At 46.2% G+C, this 20986-nt stretch overlaps 2 protein-coding genes across 7 annotated transcripts in view; both read right to left on the reverse strand.

Moving 5' to 3' along the window:
• Positions 1-10713, reverse strand: ASB12 (ankyrin repeat and SOCS box containing 12). 3 transcript variants are annotated; one of them, XM_062006914.1, is made up of 5 exons: positions 10692-10713; positions 7608-7863; positions 5893-5949; positions 1993-2836; positions 1-658 (listed from the first exon to the last, which is right to left on the reverse strand). In XM_062006914.1, exons 4-5 carry the CDS (start codon positions 2798-2800, stop codon positions 480-482), a joined length of 987 nt encoding a protein of 328 aa, XP_061862898.1. In that variant the 5' UTR covers positions 2801-2836; positions 5893-5949; positions 7608-7863; positions 10692-10713; the 3' UTR covers positions 1-479. The 3 variants fall into 3 exon arrangements, with proteins under 3 accessions (XP_061862898.1, XP_061862900.1, XP_061862899.1); XM_062006916.1 differs by lacking the exons at positions 7608-7863; positions 10692-10713 and adding an exon at positions 6274-6326; XM_062006915.1 differs by lacking the exons at positions 5893-5949; positions 7608-7863; positions 10692-10713 and adding an exon at positions 5291-5457.
• Positions 10680-20986, reverse strand: part of MTMR8 (myotubularin related protein 8) — a 25490-nt gene continuing 15183 nt past the window's right edge. For 2 of the 4 annotated variants that reach the window (XM_062006908.1, XM_062006910.1), the window contains 4 exons: positions 19667-19867; positions 19133-19261; positions 18115-18241; positions 11178-16484 (listed from right to left, as the gene is read on the reverse strand). In XM_062006908.1, the coding sequence (XP_061862892.1) occupies positions 16200-16484; positions 18115-18241; positions 19133-19261; positions 19667-19867 (742 nt within the window). In that variant the 3' untranslated portion in view covers positions 11178-16199. Of the gene's footprint in view, positions 10849-11177; positions 16485-18114; positions 18242-19132; positions 19262-19666; positions 19868-20986 lie in introns of those variants that run through there. The other 2 variants (XR_009819682.1, XM_062006909.1) reach the window with 2 other exon arrangements.

Here is a 20986-nt window from a genome sequence, read left to right on the forward strand (position 1 = left end):
GCCCTCAGCCATGGCAGGAATGGCTCTTGAGGTGAGGAAGACAAACAGATGGGGAAGGGAGATAAGAGAGCAGCTGGCTCCAGCCTCTGCCTGCTTCTCTGAGCCCCTGCCCCACTGCCTGGGAGAACAGGGCTTTGCACCAACACAGAAAGCCCCAGGCATGAAGTCACATTGTGCCTCACTTCTTCCCCGTGAGGGGAGGGGGTAAGAGCAGCCTCTGCTCTCCATGTGTTTTCCCAACCCCTTCTCCAACCAGTATCAAGTAGATAAAATCCTCCAGTAAAGAGGGTTTAAAACCAAACACAGCTAAATCAGATCCCACTGCACCCTCACCCTAACACACAGCAGGAGCTGAGGGTTCCTGGTTTCTGCCCCCTTTCCCTCACCACCTTTTCACACAGGCACCATTTTGGAGATGCATCATAGGCAAAAATTGCTTTGCAATCACAGCTTCACAGCCCAGGATGTCCAAGTGGCTTTTAATTGGGGTGCTGGACCCTGGTCCGGGGCAGGAGGCGCTGGTGGTGGGGCTGGTGTTGGAGGTAGCTGGCCAGGACCGGTGGCAGCTCCAGCTTGCCCAGGGCCTGTGGGCCAGCAGCCTGCTTCAGGAGACGCCTCATGGCCAGCCTGGACTGAGACATCAAGGACTGGGGCTGAGCTGCATAAGGAGAGGAAAGAGAAATGACATGGTTGCCTTCAAGAGACATAACCCTGCTCCCCTCCAACCCAGGCACCGTCCTAAGCAAATAGATTTTGATAGATGAAAACAAAAGGTCTTTCCTAGGGCTGCTTACACTGCATTTTCAGCCATGAGCTTTGCAGCACAGGAGCTGGGGGAGAGGGGGAGCCTCCCACCACCATAAGGAAATAAGTGCATTTTTCCTGGACTTAGACACTAAAGGAGAGCCAAAGGTGAGCAGCAGAGGAACAGCAAAAAGCAGCCTTCTATAGAATCATAGAATGGTGGGGGCTGGAAGGGCCCTGCAGAGCTCCTCCAGCCCAACCCCCTGCTAAAGCAGCTTCCCCTTGCTCAGGGGGCACAGGTGGGTTTGGAAACCTCCTGAGAAGGAGCCTCCACACTCTCCCTGGGCAGCCTGGGCCAGGGCTCCCTCACCTCAGCACCAAAGGAGTTTCCCCTTGTGTTCCAGTGGAACCATTTATGTTCCAGCTGATGTCCATCACCCCTTGTGCTGTCTCTGGGTACTACAGAAAAACGTGTCACCCCATCCTGCTCACACCCACCCTTTAGGGACTTGTAGGTGTTGCTGAGGTTCCCTCTCAGCCTTCTCTTCTCCAAGCTGAACAGTCCCAGTTCCCACAGCCTTTCCTTATAAGATGCTCCAGTCCCCTGATCATCTTGGTGGCCCTGCACTGGCCTCTCTCCAGCAGTTCCCCGTCCCTCTTGAGCTGGGGAGCCCAGAACTGGACACAGGACTCCAGATGAGGCCTCACCAAGGCAGAGCAGAGGGGGAGTAGAACCTCCCTCGAACACTCCCCAGAACACTCTTCTCAATGCCCCCAGGATGCCATTTAACCTTTAACCCAACAGTTTTATATAAAAGTGAAGAAAAAACAAGTTGCACACCCTGCCAGGACACCCTCCCTCCATCCCAGCAATTTGTTGTAGGAGTTTCCTGCTGTAGCATGTGCATCCAGGCCATCAGTTAATCACCAGTGGTGGACCTGTTCTCCATAACCTTGTGATGTCCCTCTCTGTCTGTGTTCAGAATTAGAGACTTTTTCCTTTTGGACTAAATACAGCAATCAACAGGGGAGAATAAAAACTCATCATGAGTGATAATAATCAAGAGTTTCAGATTAGAGAGACCCATGAACTCAAGTGATGCTGCAAAGGCAAGTGAAGCTCATAGGAAAGCCTGGGTACAGCTACTGGGAAGCAGAGGTAAAGGGAAGGGGAATCTGGAGGAACTTGCACCCAAACAAGCAGAAGCAGTGCTCATTTCCAGCCATGGGGCCATGCACACAGATTACCTCTCGCCTGCAGCAGCAGCTCCAGGCCCTCGCTGCGGGGTGCTGCCTCATCTAACACCACGTTGGGCAAGTACACATTGGCTCCAAAGTCAATGAGCAGCTTGATGAACTCGCTCCTGCAGCCGTGCCTCAGGCAGGTTTCCAGCACAGTCTTGGGCTCCTTGATCTGGGCGATCACCGTCTCCTCCGTGCAGTTATAGTCGGGGTCAGCACCGTAAAGCAACAGCAGCTTAAAGCACTCCAGGTGCCCGTACACAGCAGCGAGGTAGAGGGGACCAGAACACGCCACCGAGTTGGTGGCCCACTCGGGCAGCCTGGCGTGGACGTTGGCCTCTGCACCGTGGTCCAGGAGCTGCTGCAGGATGCCCACGGCACCGTCCCTCGCGGCGATGAGCAGCGGCGAGCAGTTGTTGTAGATGCTGCCGCCGGGACTGGCCCCCGCGTCCAGGAGGAGCTCCACGCACTCCTGGTGGCCGTTGCTGACTGCCATGAAGAGCGGGGTTTGAGCCTTGACATCCAGGCTGTCCACCTCAGCCCCGTGGGCCAGGAGGACCTTCATGCTCCTGAGGCAGCCCCAGGTAGCTGCCAGGCGCAGCGGGGTGCTGGGCACTCCCCAGCCGCTCCTGCGGTTGATCAGCTTCTTGTACCTGTCTTGGCACAAGAGGCTCTCCAGGGTTTGGTGGTTGTCCTCCAGCACTGCCCGGTTCAGCTCCTCGCTTTCCCCGTTGTCATCTTCGTCTTCAGTGGGCTGGAGCATGGAGAACATTTTATTGATATCCATGAGGCTCATCTTTGGTCTGTCTCCCATGCCTCGCTTTCATCGTAAAAGGTCAAAGCCAAAGATCTGCAGGACAATAAACATGGCAGCACCACGGAGTTAGAATCAGTCCCTCCAACACCAACACTGTCCTTTTATTGTCCTTGTTTTAATACACAATTTATTATAGAATCATTGAATGGTCCGGGGTGGAAGAGACCTCAGACCTCATCTTGTTCCAGCCCTCTGCCATGGACAGGGACACCTTCTGCTAGCCCAGGTTGCTCCAAGCCCCATTCAACCTGCCCTTGAACACTGCCAGGGATGGGGCCGCCACAGCCTCTCTGGGCAGCCTGTGCCAGGGCCTCACCACCCTCACAAGGAAGAACAACTTCCTGATGTCTCATTTAATCTCTCCTCTTTCAGTATAAGGCATCACTCCTTGTCCTATCACTACCTACCACTGTATAAAGTCCCCCCATCCCAGCTTTTTTGCAGCTCCCCTTTTTATTCAAGGAAGATACTCCACACCCACCCACCTACCTTCCCTCTCCTCCAATACAAACTTGTGATGCTTCTGACACACTTATCACCCTGCCACCATGGGTGAGGAAATCCATGCTGGTGAAGGGCTAAGGCAAAGACAGAGGTGGTCAGTGCTGTAGCACATCCATGGGACACCTCCCCTTCAACTGATGAAGGATATGCAACTACTCATGGGATACTCAGACCTTGAGCTCAGGAAGGCTCCTATGTGACCACATCCTTTTGCAAGACATCAGCACTCCACTGGTGGATGAGGCCATCCATTTTCCCAAAACCCTCAGAAACCACCCCATCCAGCTCTTCTCTGGAGGAGCTGCTGGATGAGAAGCACAGCCCTGCTCTGCAGCAGCAGAGGTTTCTGGTGGAGCCTAACCAGCATCTGCACTTCTGAGTATTTTGGGACCCATGGAAAACGTGGAGGAATTTCAGTTTAGAAGCGTGGTGAGGTTTTTACACCCTGCCACTTGTTAAAGGGATTAGATTTCAAAATAGAGATGAAGTGAACGTGGCTGGTTTAAGCACTTCCAGCAGCACCCTTCTTGCCATTTGGCTTTGGCAAACCCTCTCCCCTCCCCTGCCCACTCGTGCCGGAGGATCGCAGTTGCAAGAAGGGTCTGGGATGTTTATAGCAGAGGGATGGGGTGGGGGGAGACAGGCGAGGGGAAGCCAAGCTGGGGCTAAACCCCGACACATTTGCCAGGTGCTTGGTGCAGGATCTGGCCTCGCTGTGGCTGAGTGGCAGCAGGGGAGAGGAATGCGATGCTGCAGCCGACACCTGGGCAGCAGGGAAAGGCCCTGGGGAAGGGCTCAGGAATTTCTCAGCATGTCCCAGCCCCACAGCCTCTCGGATTCCCCTGGGGAGAGGCAGCTGCAGCACAGCTCAGCCTCACCCAACAGCATCTCACATCCTCCCTTGGAGGAGGGCAGGAGGATGCTGAGGGGACTGGGACATCTCTGTGAGGAGGTAAGGCTGCAGGACCTGGGGCTGTTCAGCCTGGAGAAGAGAAGGCTGAGGGGGACCTCAGCAATACCTATCAGGACCTAAAGGGTGGGTGTCTAGTGGCCAGTGACAGGACAAGGGGCAATGGACATCAGCTGGAACATAAACAGTTCCACTCAGACACGAGAAAGTCCTTTGGTGCTGAGGTGAGGGAGCCCTGGCCCAGGCTGCCCAGGGAGGGTGTGGAGGCTCCTCAGGAGGTTTCCAAACCCACCTGGACACGTTCCTGTGCCCCCTGAGCGAGGGGAAGCTGCTTTAGCAGGGAGTTGGGCTGGAGGAGCTCTGCAGGGCCCTTCCAGCCCCCAGCATTCTATGATTCTAGCTGCACCAAGCAATTAGCCTCTTTCTGCCATCAACACTGTCAACAATGAAGCAATGGCAGGAGACTCGTCCCACATCCACCAGCAGAGGAAGATGTGTGAGCCCCGAGGAATCCCCACACGAGGCCATCACAGCTCTGTGCTTTGGTTAAGCAGAGCCAGTTTGATGACAGAGAGCAAGAGCAAAGCTCTGTGGCACTTTCACCTGTTAACACTGGCCCAGACAATTCATACAGAAATACATGCAATTATTACACTACTGTTATTAATTAGACAAGCTGACAATGAGCTCTGGAGCTCTGGAAACCCCCTACTCATGTAGCTAATGGAGTGGGGGGGTTATTGCAGATTTGATTCAGAACAAAGGCCCAGTTACGTTCCTAATGAATGGAAGAGCAAAACAAGAGCTGTAACATTTCCTGAACAAACAAGCATCTCCAAAGGGACATTACATTGACAGGGTGAGCATTCACGTGGGGAGCTCAACCAGAAGAGCCCAAGCCAGAGCTGTCACCTCTGGAGCTGAAGGAAGCTGTCCATGCATCTGCAGACCCCCCAAAAAGACATTATGACTGGAGCTAAAGGTGACAGAGTACAGTCACCCTTTTATAACTGCTTACCAAGCCACCCTCAGTTGCCTGATGCTGCTTAGGCACCACTGTGCTGCTGCCTTACCTTTGGGAGGGGGGTGATGCTCATGGCCAGGCTGTGTGAGGCAGCAGTGGTCCCATGGTGAGTTCTCCCTCGGTTTAAACAAGAAAGAGACAGAGAGAGGCTGGTGCTGTGTTGGGGACAGAGCTCTGCTCTGTGTGACCAGAACGACACAGGCTGTCAAGCTCACAGCTGAAATGCCACTGTGAGGAGACGGGCCAGGGCGCTGGGGCTAATTTTAGCCCCTCAGGGGTTTTATCTTACCACTTCCATTCTTGGAAAGTTCCCCCTGGGTAAATATAGAGAAGGGGCAGCGAGGTGGGGGGAGGCTGGGACAGGTGCTGGAGGCTGCTTGACCTATGTGAGCAGACACAAAGCATTTGCTTCAGAGTTTCCTTGCACAAATCAGCAGGTACCAGGTGGTTTGAGGCCCTGTCAGGGCACCACATGCCCTGCTGCAGCACCAGCCTCAGTTGCTGCCAGTCACCTAAACAGATTCCCTCGTAGCCCCCTCCCAACTGCCTTTTCCACTTCCAGAGCAATACAGGTGACCATTCACAACACCCAGAATCGCTTATCAAGCACCAGAGGGACAATGGACACCAAAGGTGGGCCGAGTTTCTCACCTGAGCTGCTCCTTTAGCTTCCCTCCAGGCCATATCTGCCAGGACTGCTTTGGCTTCCTAAAATTAAGCAGAAATTAAGGAAAAAAAACTTTACAGGGGCAAACAAATCAAGCAGGGAGCAATGTCTGGACTGTCTTATCAAAAGCTGTCAGCTAGTTAAGTGCAATTGTATTCTATCCAGTTCCCTTTAGACCTTTTCCAAGCTTTCTGGCAGTGGAGCAGGAATGGTCTGACAGTTTGAGGCAGCGTTATCAGCTGTACTAGATAACGAGAGGGGAACTGAATTATCCAGGAGAGAAAATCTCCACTGCTGCAAGGAGTCAAATCAGGGGGAGATCTGCAAAACATTTATGATGTCCCTGTCATCCCCATCCCACTCACAGTTTGTGGTTGCACTGGGAAAGGCAGAGAGAGCAGGGAAACATCCAGTACTGATGGCTTGAAGACTTTTGGCCTCTTCCTACGTTCACTCAAAAATAGATTATCACTTCAAAAAGGTCGATTTCCCCAAGTCATCTCTATGAATGGAATTATTGAGTAGGAGAAATGTGGATAAACATGGGAGCAAAAGCAGGGAGTACAGGGTTTATTGAGCATCAAGAAGCTGCAACCACAACAGGGATGCTGCAGTCAGAAAAAGCAAGCCTGGCTGGAAACCCTTCCAGCAAAATGCAGAAATAACAGCAGCAATTAAAACAACTGTGTGCTATGAAGGGAGAAAAAGAGGATACAGACAACAAAATGAATACACCTTAGGAAACATGAAATGTAGGAAACTGTAAGGGAACACAGAGATGAAAGGAAGATCCCTGAATGGAAGATTTAATGATAAACTGCATATCCTTTTGTTGCTGCTGCTGTTTAGTTGTTAACCAAGACAAGAAATCTTAGAAACAAGACCAGCTCTTTGGTAAGGGAACAGAGATCAAGCTGAATAATGATGAAGCAAAAAGTACAAAGTGCTTCCTGATAAATCCACCCTCCACTGGAAGAATGGAAACTGAAATCCTCACAGTGCTCCCTGAACAGCCAAAGGGACACATTAAACAGCACCAGGAGGTGAACTGGCAGGTTCAGATAAAGCCCGAACGGGAGCCCGAGGAGAGGTGACTGACAAGTGTGACCATTTTGGATAAGGTTCCTGACACTCCAAACACTGGGGAAGGGCAAGGAGCCAGGAGGATGCATCACCTTCTGCCCGAGCTCTGAGTGGCTGCCCTTGGCTGACCTGATGTGTGCTCCAACTCCTCAGCTCTCTGTTAATTGAGGGAGAATTACAGGGCAGAAGTATATTTAATGCCAGTCAAGAAGGTTTTTGGGAAGGTAAGGAGTTGCTTACATGAAAGAGATTACAGTTATTAACCCAGCTGAAAAGAAGTAAGGAGCTTTCTGATTTAACACCACTAAGCATTCTGATTCACAAGCTTAGCACTAAACAGCACCAAATAGATCATTAGCAGAGATTAAGGATTTACTAACAGTCCTCAAAACACACAGTTCTTGCATGGGGCTGCTTCTGACTCCTGCCTTTCAACTTCAAGTCAGTGCCAAGCCTCAGCAAAGCCTTTGGACTTGGGAGTTTCCTTTTGTGCTCACCAAAGCTTGCCTGCTGTTCTGCTGGCCACCTTCTCACCAGCCAGCCTGGCAACATGATTTGGGTGTCACTCACCAGAGATCATCCCCTATGGGCCATCCCCTGACTACACTGTACATACCTGCACAGCAACAGCTCCCATGGCCCCTTCTTCGGTACTTGCCAGTCTATGGGGTGGATTAACACATAAAATATGCAGTTGGAAATGAAGGAGGAATCCAGCAATTGTTCCTTCTTCTCCATGAGCTGTAATTCCCTGAGGAGTTTTGGCAGCAAAGCCCCAGAAGTGTTGCAAGATGCCTTCCAGAGGCCCCTTCCCTCTCAGACCCCACGAGCCAGGAGCTGTAAAACAATGCAGGAAGATCATCCTTAAGGACCTGAAATACAGAATCCAAAGTCAGCACATGTCCACTCTTCGTTACCTGAGTTATCTGTGTGACACTGATCATTCCCATAAAGCTGCCTGTTTGCTCCCATAAGCTCTTCCAAGTGTGCTCCAGGGCTGGCAACACTCAGGAGTCACTCCCGGGACACTTAGGGGGGTCTTCTCTGCTTTTATTTTACAACATTAATATGTGCTGGGTCTCTTTCCAAAGCCTTGAAGAAGTAAAACTCTAACAATCAGCTCCCAGTCATGCCACCCCCAGAAGCATCTTTGCCCTGAAATCACAGACCATATAGTCACTAAGTGACTATCAGGCAATAAGAGCAGGCATGGGAGAACTATCTGCTCTTCCTGGACTCTCCAACAGCAGGTAGGGCTGGAACAGCCACCTTTCAGGAACAGAATTCCTGACCCATGTGAATTGCCAGAGTTAACCCAAACCACTGGATCCACACTGGATCACTGGCCAACAAAAATAATTGCTACTGAAACATTACTGGTCATCAAAAAAAAACCACAACAATGACAAACAGGACAAGGAAAGTATCAAGTTCTTAACTGTGGTAAGAGGGGACATATGAATATGGGAAGACACAAGAATTAGACCAGATCTCTTTCAAATAGCGAATGGACTCCCTGTATCTTTATCCTCTCCCTGGTTTTCCCTTTGTCAGGCAAGATCTGTGAAAGTCTCCTTGTTGCTTAAGCCCCTTGAGCTGCCTCACCAGGGAGGGGACTGTCCTTACTGTGCAACTGCAACACTTGCAGAACACTCACATGTTTGAGAGCCAGGGCAGCCTCTGGTCCATACAGCTGCGCGGCTGCTGGACTGTTGCCCTGCAGGGATGGGCTGACAACAGCCCCTGTTAATTCTGCAGATCCATACGTGGGGCTGTGCAAGGGGAATTCTGTAGATACTGATTCCCACTCACACAGGACTCTCTGCTTCTCTCCCACAGCTGAGCAAGTGCCAAGATCTGTTCTTTGTTGAGAGATGAAACAACACAATTGAGTTTATTGCTCTTAAAAGCTGCTGGGCTGTGTGTCCTCCCCCATTGCCTCTGCACCCAACACGGAAAGAGAATATAAGTTCAAGAGAACACTTGGATTTAGAAGCTGATCACATGCAAGAGAAATGACAACACACCTTCTCCCTATCATTAAGGAAACATTCTGGTCAAAATGTCACTTTCTTTAGGGGTTTGAACTCCTCCATGCCAAGGATGGGCTGGAGCTCCCCTCTAGGCAGTGAACAGTGACAGGGGAGGATCAGTCCTAGTCCTGTGCTGTACTGAGTGTGAGAGCATCTCATGTCCTTGCCTGTGTAAGCAGATTGAAAGGTGCTCTCTCTGCTGCTAAGCCAGGTTGGCTGGGTTTGTTTTTCTTTTAAAAGTCATCAGCCCACAAACTGTGTAGTCTGCCTTCAGCATCAGAGGGGTTCATCCATTTTACATACACACAGGAAGCCTTAACACCAATATCACTCTAGCAAATCACCAGCATCTAATTGCTGGGTAAGAGTACAGAGTTACAACTACTACCAAACCCATCCAGCATTATTGGTCAAAAGCAACAGAGAATGAACTGATGCAGAATGAAAACGAATCCACATTAAGGTATCTTTGGCAGATATGAACCCGAATCTCAACCAGAAAGCAGGTTCACTCAGCTGCTTTTTTTGTCTGAACTTAGAACAGAAGGCTTGATCTTAAACCAGTGATTTTTCAGTACATATTTCCAGTTAAGGTTCCTGATGAGTGTTTTCACTCAGCACAGGTATTTCCTGAGAGCCATTACACAAGTCTTTAGCAATACTCCTACAAGGGCTCTAAAGCAGACCTGCCCCCTCAAAGCTGAAGTTAGCTTCAACAGGGAAGTTGTCATTTACCTTCAGCAAAGATGCTGTCAAACAGAGGATGAGTTTTCCTCAAACATGAATTCCAGCTGTATCAATTCCAGCCAGTGGTAATGCTAATAATGCAATTAAATGCCATGCAGGTCTCATTTAGGTAAATGAAGGATTCCACTGGCAACATTTACAATTAGCAAGAAGAAGCCTTTGAAACATCTGGGGACTGAGTATCCACAAACATCAGGCACATTTTTTTGCCTTAATACATGGTAAAGTAACAGTGCAATGGAAAATATTCATCAGGGCTCGAGTAACAGGTCTTAGGTGAGGTGTGTTCCTTGTTGTCACACAGCTCAGGGCTGTTTGTGCTTTGGAGCCAAGGCTGAATGGCTCTAGTGCTCAACTGACCTGGGAGAAGGGTCCCTCTGTCTCCACTACTGACCTTCCCCATGTTCTCCTGAGTCACATCCCTGTTGCTCAGCTCCCCCACAGAGCACTAAAAACCTCCAAACTCATATTTTAAAGTGCATTACTAAAATAGCTCACTTTGCTTTGCCAGGCACAGATTTAAAGCATTTACAGGAATTTACCAATCCAAATGGCACCCTGAAGCATTCTGCAAAGCCTTATAAACACCAAATTCACTCATATCACCTCGTTTTTCTCTGCTTTGAAGATCTATATTTAACTCTGGGAGTTTTTAATTGTAGGATTTGACTCTTGCTGCACAGCCCTAAGTTAGTAAAGCACCAATTCCCATCTTGGTTATAAACAAGTTTTGCACCTGGAATTTCCCTCTTCCTTGAGCATTCTCCCACCTGAGTTTGCTCTCAAGAAAATCCTCACCTTGACCCACTGCTGAGGTGATGATTAAAAACAATTGGATACAAGAGCATTTTAAACTGATACCACCAGTGGATGGATTGCAGATTCTTCACTCCAAGCTATGAGGAAAAAAACCTCCTCACCTGGTCCCGCACATTGTCCACCGAGGTCAGACCAAATTCTTTACAGCACATTAGAAGATGTTGCTTCTCAGACAGCTTCTTCCAGCAGCCTGGAGCCACCTGTAGAGAACCTTACCCATGGGTGAGGGGCAGACAGCTTTCCAGGAGGAAGAACACACTGAAAAGGCATTAGTTTTAATATCTGTTTAAAACCAAATCTAATTAATAAACAGCTCAGAGCAACAACATGTACAGAAGACACCAAGATTCAATCCAGCTTCAGGAGTATTATTACTGTTTGGGGGTTGTATTTTTTAAACCAGTGAGCTCACCTGCTTTCCATTCTGTCAAAGAAGGGGAAGTGGAACCACAGCTGGTTTGACAGAAGTTTGCTACATAAGAGTCTTTAACTGACTTCACATTTCAAAGGGTGAAGTTCTGCCCTGAACTGAATGAACCAATAAACAAACTAGTTGTTTACTTTAAAAAGGTATTTATTTTTGGAGGGAATAAAAATAAACTGGAATACAAGTAGAACTTCATGGAACAAATACATTTAGAGAGAAAAAAAGGACACAGTGCTCCTCTAAACATGGTACAGTTTTCGTTTAAGCAGTGCATTAACAAATGACGTGTGTACAGCCATCGCAGCATGGTCAGGAATGGGGGATTTCCTCATCCACAATTTGATACAACTGTCCCTCAACAGTTACACCAACAAAAACAGTAACTGACTCACAGAAACAGCAAAAACATTTACAGTTTGCAGCCGAGTACTACATACAGCTTTAGGTACATTCCTACAGACAGCAGTTTGTGGATGATGGAAGGGGAAGGTACGTGTGCTCAGTTACACCTGACTAGATCCAGTGCTACAAGTTATTCCAGTAGTATGCTGCTACATTAAATACAGACACACAGATATAGATAAATGATAGGAGATACAGGTCAACCATTTTAACCTGTTCTCTTCCTGCATTGCTTCTGTGGTTTGGAGATGCCAAAAGGATGCAGCGCTGTACATTGAAACACTCACCCAACGAATCACAACTGCAGCTGGCACCAACCTGGCTGTTTTAGTGCTAAAGATGCTTGTAAAAACTTGGACTTTAACATCATCTCATTAATCAAGTGCTGTGTTTTAATTAAAACATAACAACTACATGCACGACAGACTCTTCCTCCCCTCTGCTCCAAGGGGAGGGAAGTGCCTCTGTGTAAACAAGGGGTAACTGTGTTACCTCCCTACAGAAAAGGGCCCCAGCACTCAAGGCAGAGCAGCTCAGCAGACACACTTGGAATTCTCCTGATCACTCAAAAATACTCATCACTCATCATTGCCAAGAAATGATCCCTGTGGGGAAGCAACCATCAGTGACACTACCCAAAGATCAGTTTTGCCAGAAGGTGAACTGAAGTGGGCTCTGGCCCAAGAGCTCTTTGAAACGCTTTCCTTGCAGGTGCTACGACAAAAGGGTGCTTTGGAGTGATATTAGGGCTCACCATCTCCAAACATGATGGAAACAACAGACATAGGGCACTTCACCAAGGGAGATTTCCACCTGTAACCCAACAGCAGAGATCCTGGGAAGCTCTGTGCTCCTTCCCAGTAAATCTCCCTACTCAGGACTCAAGAAGCTCACTGAAGCTCATCAGTGACCTAGAAGAGAGTCTCCTTCTCCATCCTAGTCAGGGGAGCTTCATGTACCCTTGAGCCAGCACAGAGCAGCTGGGATTTTGCTCTTAAGCACTGAAATGAAAGGCATTCACTCAGAGCAGGAACAGAAATGCAGCTATATGCACATCATGAGCACTGACTTTAACAAGCTGCTTTTTCTCTCCCTCCGAAGAGGGACAACTGAGAACTATAACATCTATGGGCAAACCACTTTTTCTTCTCTACAGCAAACAGCACCGATTGGATTTTCTCTACCACAGGCAACAACTGCAAAACAAAACACAGTTTAAGAATTCAGCATTATGAAGTTCACATTAGGACATTTCAACCGAGAAATAAAGCTGCACAAGTCCCTTTTCTAAGTAGTAGCTTGAAAGACAGGCACTTGCCCACTGCAATGCTATATCAGCTTGTAGGAAGAGACATAGGTACAGGAATGAAACCACAACACCACGGAGTATCTTGGTAAAGCAAGACATGCTCCAGAAAAGGGCTTTACACCAGCAGAGCCCATCCATAGCAAACAAGACCCCTCTTCCCTTCCAGTTCTTCCAGTCAGAGGAATCCAAATGGAAAGCAGCAAGTTGCATTGTTCATGTGACAGCCCCAAAGAAACCTCAGTATTCCTGACTTCACAACACATGGATGCTCACTAGGAGTAAATAACTTACAGTCCCTTTTCACCTACACAATGCTTGCATAAGGAGATTCCTACAGAACAGCTTTTAGATTTAACACTTTTAGGGATCACATCAGAAAAATCACTCCCCATGGTCAGCAGGGGGTCAGTAAGGAGGGAACACAGGCTTTCTGCAAGGCTCTGGGAAGCAGCCTGAGCTGAGCAGTGAACACACACTGCTCAACAGCTCAGCCTCTCACCAGCTTGTCATTTTTGGTCTCAAAACACCCAGGAGTCACCAGCAAAACGAAAAAGCTTCTCACTAACTGGTTTTCAAAGGCAGAGTCTCACAGAAAGCCATGAAACTCCCTGGAATCTTTTCCAGCTCTGCAAATTTACAGCATCAGCACCAACAACTTTTAATGTGTCCCAGACTTTGACCATGTTTGTATGTATTAAATCCAAGAGGCTTAAGATGACAGATCATCACCTCTTTCTTTCTTTTTGACTAGGTTTTGCATTTCAAAGTATAAAGTCATCCATTGTTTGTAACTGAAATCAAAAGCAGCAAGATTACTACAAGCTTACTAACACTTTCAGTGTATGGAGGAATCTTTTCATAGTGAGGTGCACCTGCAGTAATACTGTAGTCAAGAAGGATTTGTGGAAACATCAGCGTTATGTTTGGGGATAAGCAGATTATTACACTTTTTTTTCAAGGTAATCTGTGGCAATTCAAAAGACAAGGCAATGTGGGAACATTTCTAGAAACCTTCTGCAAAATGGTTCTATACAATGATTGCCCAATGGCACGTCTAAATCCTTCAGTAGTCAGTCAAATCTCTAGTTTTCACTGGAGAAGGCATTAGAAGAAATGATGACATCTAGAATTGGTCCTAAAAAGTGCCTGTCTGAGTCTCATTTACCAGGAGATCCCAGCACCATCCAGTGGAAACCTACAGCAGATCCCAAACCCCACTGGGGTATCTAAAGCAGTTCAGACACATTTGCTTGAGGCATGTGTGGATAAAGCGAAATCTAAAGGCTGGTGGACAATCTGATTTAATGTCAGGAGCTTAGCAGATCTCATCAGGAGCAAAGAGACTCAGCAGCAAACACTCATCTTGAGATTAAGACACATTCAGAAACCTGCATCCTTAAAATCAGATCAATGGCTGCTGCAGTAATTTTGATGAGTACCCACTCAACAAACTGTGAACATCTTCTGTTTCAGGCTACCCAGTTCAGTATTTGCTGTGCTTTATTTTTACATCAGTCATTGTGGTTCTGTCACCCCCACCCTGGAAACAACCTGCCTTCAGACTGAAAACCCTGCAACATGGAAAAAAGTTTCTCTTTGTCATTCTGGGCATTGAAGAAATTCTCAGCTATTGCCCTTTTTCTTCAGGTCTTTTGAATTGCTAAAGAAAAGACATCTTTTCTTACCCAAAAGGAAACACTCAGGGGTGGATTTTGTGGGTTGTTTTTTCTTTTCTGCTTTATCTTGAACACTGGAACTAACCTGGTCCTTTCACTATAGGTTATAAGCAGATGAAAAATGGCTACTGATTTTACAGTGCTGGAATGTTTCTGTTGTGTTGTAGATTGGGAGGGTGAGCTTGGAAATAGTTTCAGTTTGCTTCAAAGTTTTATAACAAGAAAAAAAGAATGATTTTAAGACCTAACGGCAGCATCTCATTTAAACAACAGGATGCAAAAGCAAGCAGAGAAACACCTGGAATTAAACTGCACAAAGGGACTTCTCCATGCAGTTAAGCACGTTTCATAGAAGCTTGTCCAAAACAAGTGCTATGGAGCAGCTTTCCTGGGCCATCCACTTCCCCGGGGGGACGAGCCCTTGGTTTCTTCACAAGGCTTCTGTATAAATGGAATACACATCTGTTTTAAACCTGCAACTTTGAATTACTACCTCCAGCTGACATTACTGCTGTTTGAAGCTAAACTAAGTAGCGTTAACAAGCACTGGAGTGAGTCCACACTAGAGCCACAGCCACAAGCCACGATGTCCACTTCTTGTTTTAACAAGGGGTCACATTCTGACTTATGTTTTGACACCAGCTTCACAAAATTACAAAGTTCACGGTATTGTTCATCTCACCCTCTCCTGACAGTACAGACAAGACATCTCTAAGGTTCACGTAACTTCAACATCCAAGGTAACAGTCACTACAATCACTCAGCACATGATTTGAAGTCCTCATTGTAGGACCCACTGCAACAATAGAACACAAGTTGTCTGTAATTACTGCGAGGAATCACATTGGTTCCAGCTTAGAACAAAGAGTTACCCTCTTGCTTCGCTTCAACCAAGATCAGAAGACATGAGAAAAATTCCATATAACTTTTTTCTTATCTTTTCTCAATTATCATCCTCCCTCTGTCAAAAATTCCTGTGTTACCAGTTGTCTTCATGGCCTGCTGCCCTCTTACAACTGGCAAACAAGGTCCAATTAAGTAAATGAGGTTCATAAAAGCTTCTTTGAAAGGTCAGCTTAGAAGGAAGCTAGCGAAGTCAGGGATCAGCAAAGATCCTGGAGAAGCTGGCAGCACATAAAAAAAAAACCCCTTTGTTTAAAAATACTGACTACAAAGATGACCAGATACTACACTCTACACTACAACAATAAAAATAGCACGTTGCATGGCTCCACGTGAAAACCATCTCAATAAAAAGGCACAGGGGGGCTTGTTTTTGTTTAACAAATATGCATAGGAAACAAGAAATGAATCAGTTCTGCCACAAAGTGAGGGTCCATGCAGAGATTCATTCATAGCTAAGAAAAGGGCTTTTTTTTTTAAATCATTTTAAAACCAACTGAACTTTTTTACCATTTTAAGATGATGTTGCACCACCACTGAGAATAAACGGATTGCATCTTTCCAACTCCAGTTATAAACACTGCACAGCTCTTAAGGTTCATTGGCCAAGATTTCTTTCAGCTTGGAATGCTGGTCCTGGCAGGCAGTCATAACACACAATGGGTTTTCCACTGCTTCCTCTGACTCAAGGCATCCTTCTGGGCAGCTCCTCATCATTTGAGCTGCAAACCAAACCAAACACAGACTGTCTTCTCCACAGTGAGCACAGCTCTCTGCAAGCACGTACTCACAGGTGGCTGAAAATGGTTGGGGAGGGTTCTATGCCCTTGTAGGGGCACAGCTCCCCTTTGCCTCACGTGCCTGGATCGCTGAACCCAGTTCTCAGAGCAGATCAATGGTGCTGCCGCTTTCCATCCTTCACTTCCAAGTCCAAACCATCAACAGCGTCCTTAAGATCATGGAGGTCCTGGTGATGAGGGAGGGGCTCCTTGTGCTTTTGGTCCACATCTGACAGAACATCTATGTCCCCTGCTGAAGCACCATTGCTCAGCACAGGAGGTGGTTCCCCTTCATAATCCTGAGGAGTGTTGAGCATCGGTGTTTTTGAAACAGCGTGTCCTACTTTGGATAAGGGGCAAGCTTCACTGGGCAAAGGACCATCAAGGAAAGGAAGTTTCTACACAAAAAGACAGTTTACAAAGATTTATGAAAACTACTATTCTCAGATGTCAGGAATATACCCAAGACAACTATCAACATAATAGTCCAGTGCCAGGGCCTCTTTCAGCCCTGTAATCCAGCACTGAAGCACGTGAGCATAAACCCTTACATGTTTCATACAAACATCGCTGTTTAGTTCATAAAACTCAAGTTTTCAGCATTCACATTAACCTAGCAAAGGACACTGATATGTCTTCTCCCTGGGGTATTTTTAGATGATTCTCCCACTACTGTATTTTCAGGTTGAGATTGGGCTGGTTTGTTTGGTGTTCAATATGCATAGGAAGTGTATTGCAAATAGAGCTTTAAGCATAAAGGAAAGTCATATTTTCCACCAGGTGCCCACCAAGCCATTCTACCACTCCCCACCTCAGCAAGATCAAAGATAGAAAAAAATCCCCCCATGTGTCAAGATAAAAGCAAAGGAAAACAAAAGATTTTTTCTCCACTTCCCATCAGTAGTCAATGTACAGGCACTTCTCAGGAAGCATTTGCTCCAGAAGACAAACACCTTCATAACCAAGGTGGTCCTTCTTTTTCTGAGCTGTTACTGCTGAGCAGATGTTGCATGATCTGCAACAGCCCTTCAGTCACTTTGGGTCAGCTGTCCCAGCTGGGTCCCCTCTCCAAGGGCTTGCCCACCTCCAGCCTCCTGCCTTTTGGTGAGGAGGAAGGATGTTGGAGAGAGCCTTGATGCTGTGCCAGCACACAGCACAGCACCGTGGTAACACTGGTGTGCTATCAACCCTTCTGGCTAGGAAACAGTACAGTACTACAAGGGCTGCTCAAGGGAAAATCAGCTCCATCTCATGCAGACACAATACACATGGAAACATGAAGCTAGAGCACTGCTGAGCCAGACATCTACATCTTTGCATAGGTAAATATAGCGCTTCGGTGATTCTGATCAGAACTGATCATACTATGGTCAGTTTATTGCTGCTTATTGTTCTGGGTTGAAGGATAGAACCTGGTTATTCTGGACACACAAGATCTCTGCCCTCTGATGCCACAGAACACAAGTAGTAAATGTGCAAGATTCCCGGTCTTGTTTAAACAAAGCACTTGGATCCAAGGAAGCCACTTTTAGAGGGTCGTTCATCCGTCACGATCCAGCTACATTTTGGCCATTACATGAAAGCCAATTGAAGTAACTCAACTGCTGTGATATCTGGTTGATCATCAGTTTTTCTAATGTGGCTTGTGAAGGAGAAGGTGGGACAGGAAAACATGGGGGGAGCTGAAAACATGAACGTTTTGTACATTCATATTATTGGGGGGTGGGGGGGGAAGCAGGCCCATTCTTTTCTTCTGTCCCTTGGAACTGAAATCCCCAGATGTTCTTTTGACATCTCTTTCATTTAGAGAATTAGAACATCATGAGCCAGCATCAGAACTCAACTAAACACAGCATTTCCCTGGCAGATGGGTTATCAAACCTATTTATCACAGCAATGTCATTAAACCCTTGCTTTGCCCAGCTCTGCCCAGCATGTTGAAAAGAACTGCTCAGTGGCAATGCTCAGTCACAACTGTTTGCCAAAAACATCATGTGATTTTAAATATTTAGAAGATTCAGGACTCACATTTTCCAGTTCAGATGCATTGTCCTCCAGCTTCATCTTTTGGCTCATGCAGCTTAGCAGGTGATCCAACACACACTGTTTTGGATGCATTCCTTTGTCAAAGCGATTATACATCCCACACCAAAACCTCAAGAAAGAGGGCAAGAAAAGAGAATTAGGTGGCCAGTTGTATGCCAACAGCCAATGAGCTAGGTGCTGTTTGAGAAAAAATGGACAAATTGAGGTTAGTAACTGATTGTACAAACCTGTCACAGCCTTAGGTTATAAAATTCAGTCTGAAGGGGCAAATACTCATACAGTTAAAAAAAACCTCCTGAGGATTTAACTACTTCTGCTGTGTGATCCACATGCACCAGTAATAAGATGAAAATACACTTTTTTCAACAGCAGACTCACTTGGGCAGTTCCATTTCAAATCCTCAGTTCTCCCAACCTCCCTGATTTTATTAGAACTCTTTGCCTGCCAGTAACACAGCACTTAAAAACACATTTGCATCCCTTCCACTCTCATCAGGGAACAGGAATGAAGCAGAAATAAAGCAAAACTAACCACTTCAGCTATAACACCCTGGGCATACAAATACACATGGCAAGAAGAAATCCCTCTTGTGAAAACCACCCTGACTGCATAAGCCTGGGTGTGACTGGCCACTGAAATTCCTGTTTCAAAGACTTCCTCAATATATACTCAAATATGTAAAGGAAAGAAGGAACTTTTCTTTAACAATTGCCTACCCTGTCACATAAATTTGACAGAGCAAACAGTGTGTTTGTGGGGGTCAGCACATCTGAAGTTCTTTTTTCCTTTGCCTTTCCCCACCCTCTTTCCCAATACCAAAAACCCCACATTATTTCACCTTACAGTACCCGCATTTATTTAGCAAATACCTGTGCACTATTGCTCCATTTAAAACAAGTCATGCCAATCAGTGAAAATTTATGTCATTAAACCTGAATGATCAATCTACATTACAATGAGATAAATGCTCTCCTTCTCCTTCTTAAATAAGCAACTTACTGGAAACTGAAAGGTAGTGTGTTTGGCTGAAGCTCTTTGTAAGCTGTAAATCCTTTGTACAGAGGATTTCTCAATTCCTGCTTCTTCTGTAAGAGGAAAGGCCACAGGGAATGGGTCTTCTCAAAGATTCTGTCAATTACAAATAACACCCAATCACTAAAACATAGAATCAAGTTAAGTGGATTAATAACAGCTCTTCTGAGTAGAATCAGATCAAGGGAGCTAAGACTTATTTTTACACAGTATCTGATTAACTTCATGAGCAAGACACCACTGAGGAATATCTCATCACTTTAAAAGGACACTATCCAGTCCAAAAGAGGTATCTGCAAGTTATCACCGTGGTCAAATGAGAAAACATTACTTTAGAGAGATAACTAATCTGTAATTTTTTTCACAGCATAAAACAGAAGCATCTACCAAGGCCCTTGACCAATCTGCAATTAGACCAAAACCAAACACACACACAGTTTGCCCTTTTGCTGACAATGCAAGGGACTTCTAGACTGCTGGCTGTACAAATTGACAACTCACTTCAGATCCTCACGCTCCTTATGGCAGGTCCCAAGGAAGTTGCCAAACTGGCAGGAGTAGACATGGTCATGGATTTCAAGAAGGAAACGCTCATTGAACTCAAATGTGCAGGGGAACTGCTGCATGAGCTGCCAGACACATTCAACAAACTGAGTGAAGACAGGGGATACTTCTTTGGGATCACCATCCAAATGGCCACATCTAGAGAGATGCAAGCAAACCAAGGTTAAATCCAGTCACCCAGCAAAGAAAAGAATCCCCTTGCCATTAAACTGGGAAGATTTCTTCACTGCTCTTCATGCTGTATCTTAAAGCAACTGCACGTTTAAGGCACATGACCCTCACCATTATTTGTTCTCCAAGGGCACCTGGCAGGAGGGATGAACATCATGCAACATCCCTCTTTAAAGTAAAATTAGCAATGGAAGATTCTGTCTGTCTGCCAGGAAGGCTAAGAAACAGTGTGGGGAAAAAAAATGTCCTCTGTCATCTACAGATGTGAGACTATTTTATGGTGGAGGCATAAAACAGTGAACAATCCAATTTTGCTCTATATGGGCATTGAGTGAAAGCCTGGTAGGAAATTACTCAGAAAGAAAACAGATATATCTCAAAAAAAGAGAACTTCAAAACAACATCAAAAGATATTTTTACAGCTTTAGATGAAGTTCAGAAAGTAGTTCCACAAAACCCTAGCCAGGTTTCTACCAGTGTTCATTACAACCCATCACACAAGAAAAAAGAACCAGAAAAGGAGGAAATGGAAAACCACTTTTGGAAAGCAGTCAACACTCTACTGTACTATAATGACTGTTTGGTCTGAAGAGAAAAAAACTCAGGACAGAATCTTCCTTTTCTAGGAAAGGATATAACCTGGAAATCCACAGAAAGGGTTTTACACTCAAGTGTAAAAATGAAGTAAGACTACTTATGACAGCAATCAAGCTGACCAAATCCCTGGTTCTGTAATTCCAATGACAATACTCTGAGCAGTGGCATGAAGGACTGATTTCCCTTAGAACTGTAAGACACTGGCCACCACTATGAGAGGAATTATTTTGTCTACTGGAATAAAGCTGATATTCTCAGTCAATGCTGGAATTCGCATCTCAAATCCTTTTTGTATCTATTGCCAAGTTCTCACATTTGGAACAATCCTTTCAGGAGTTGGATTTTGGAGATGCAGGGGGTTGGACTGGATGATCTCTAAAGGTCCCTTCCAACCCCTACCATTCTATGATTCTATGATAGGTGAAAAGAGTCCCTAAAGAAACATAAACAACCACCATAGAACATTTACTTGACCAACAATGACCAAAC

This window comes from Colius striatus, chromosome 13 (assembly GCF_028858725.1).
Source record: "Colius striatus isolate bColStr4 chromosome 13, bColStr4.1.hap1, whole genome shotgun sequence".
NCBI lineage: Eukaryota > Metazoa > Chordata > Aves > Coliiformes > Coliidae > Colius > Colius striatus.

What these genes read in the sequence shown, in the direction of transcription:
- ASB12 (XM_062006914.1), bottom strand. Translation starts at nt 2,800, where the DNA reads ATGGGAGACAGACCAAAGATGAGCCTCATGGATATCAATAAAATGTTC. An exon ending in GCTGCTGCTGCAGGCGAGAG is followed by an intron (nt 659 to 1,992) that starts GTAATCTGTGTG and finishes CTCCTTATGCAG; the next exon opens with CTCAGCCCCAGTCCTTGATG.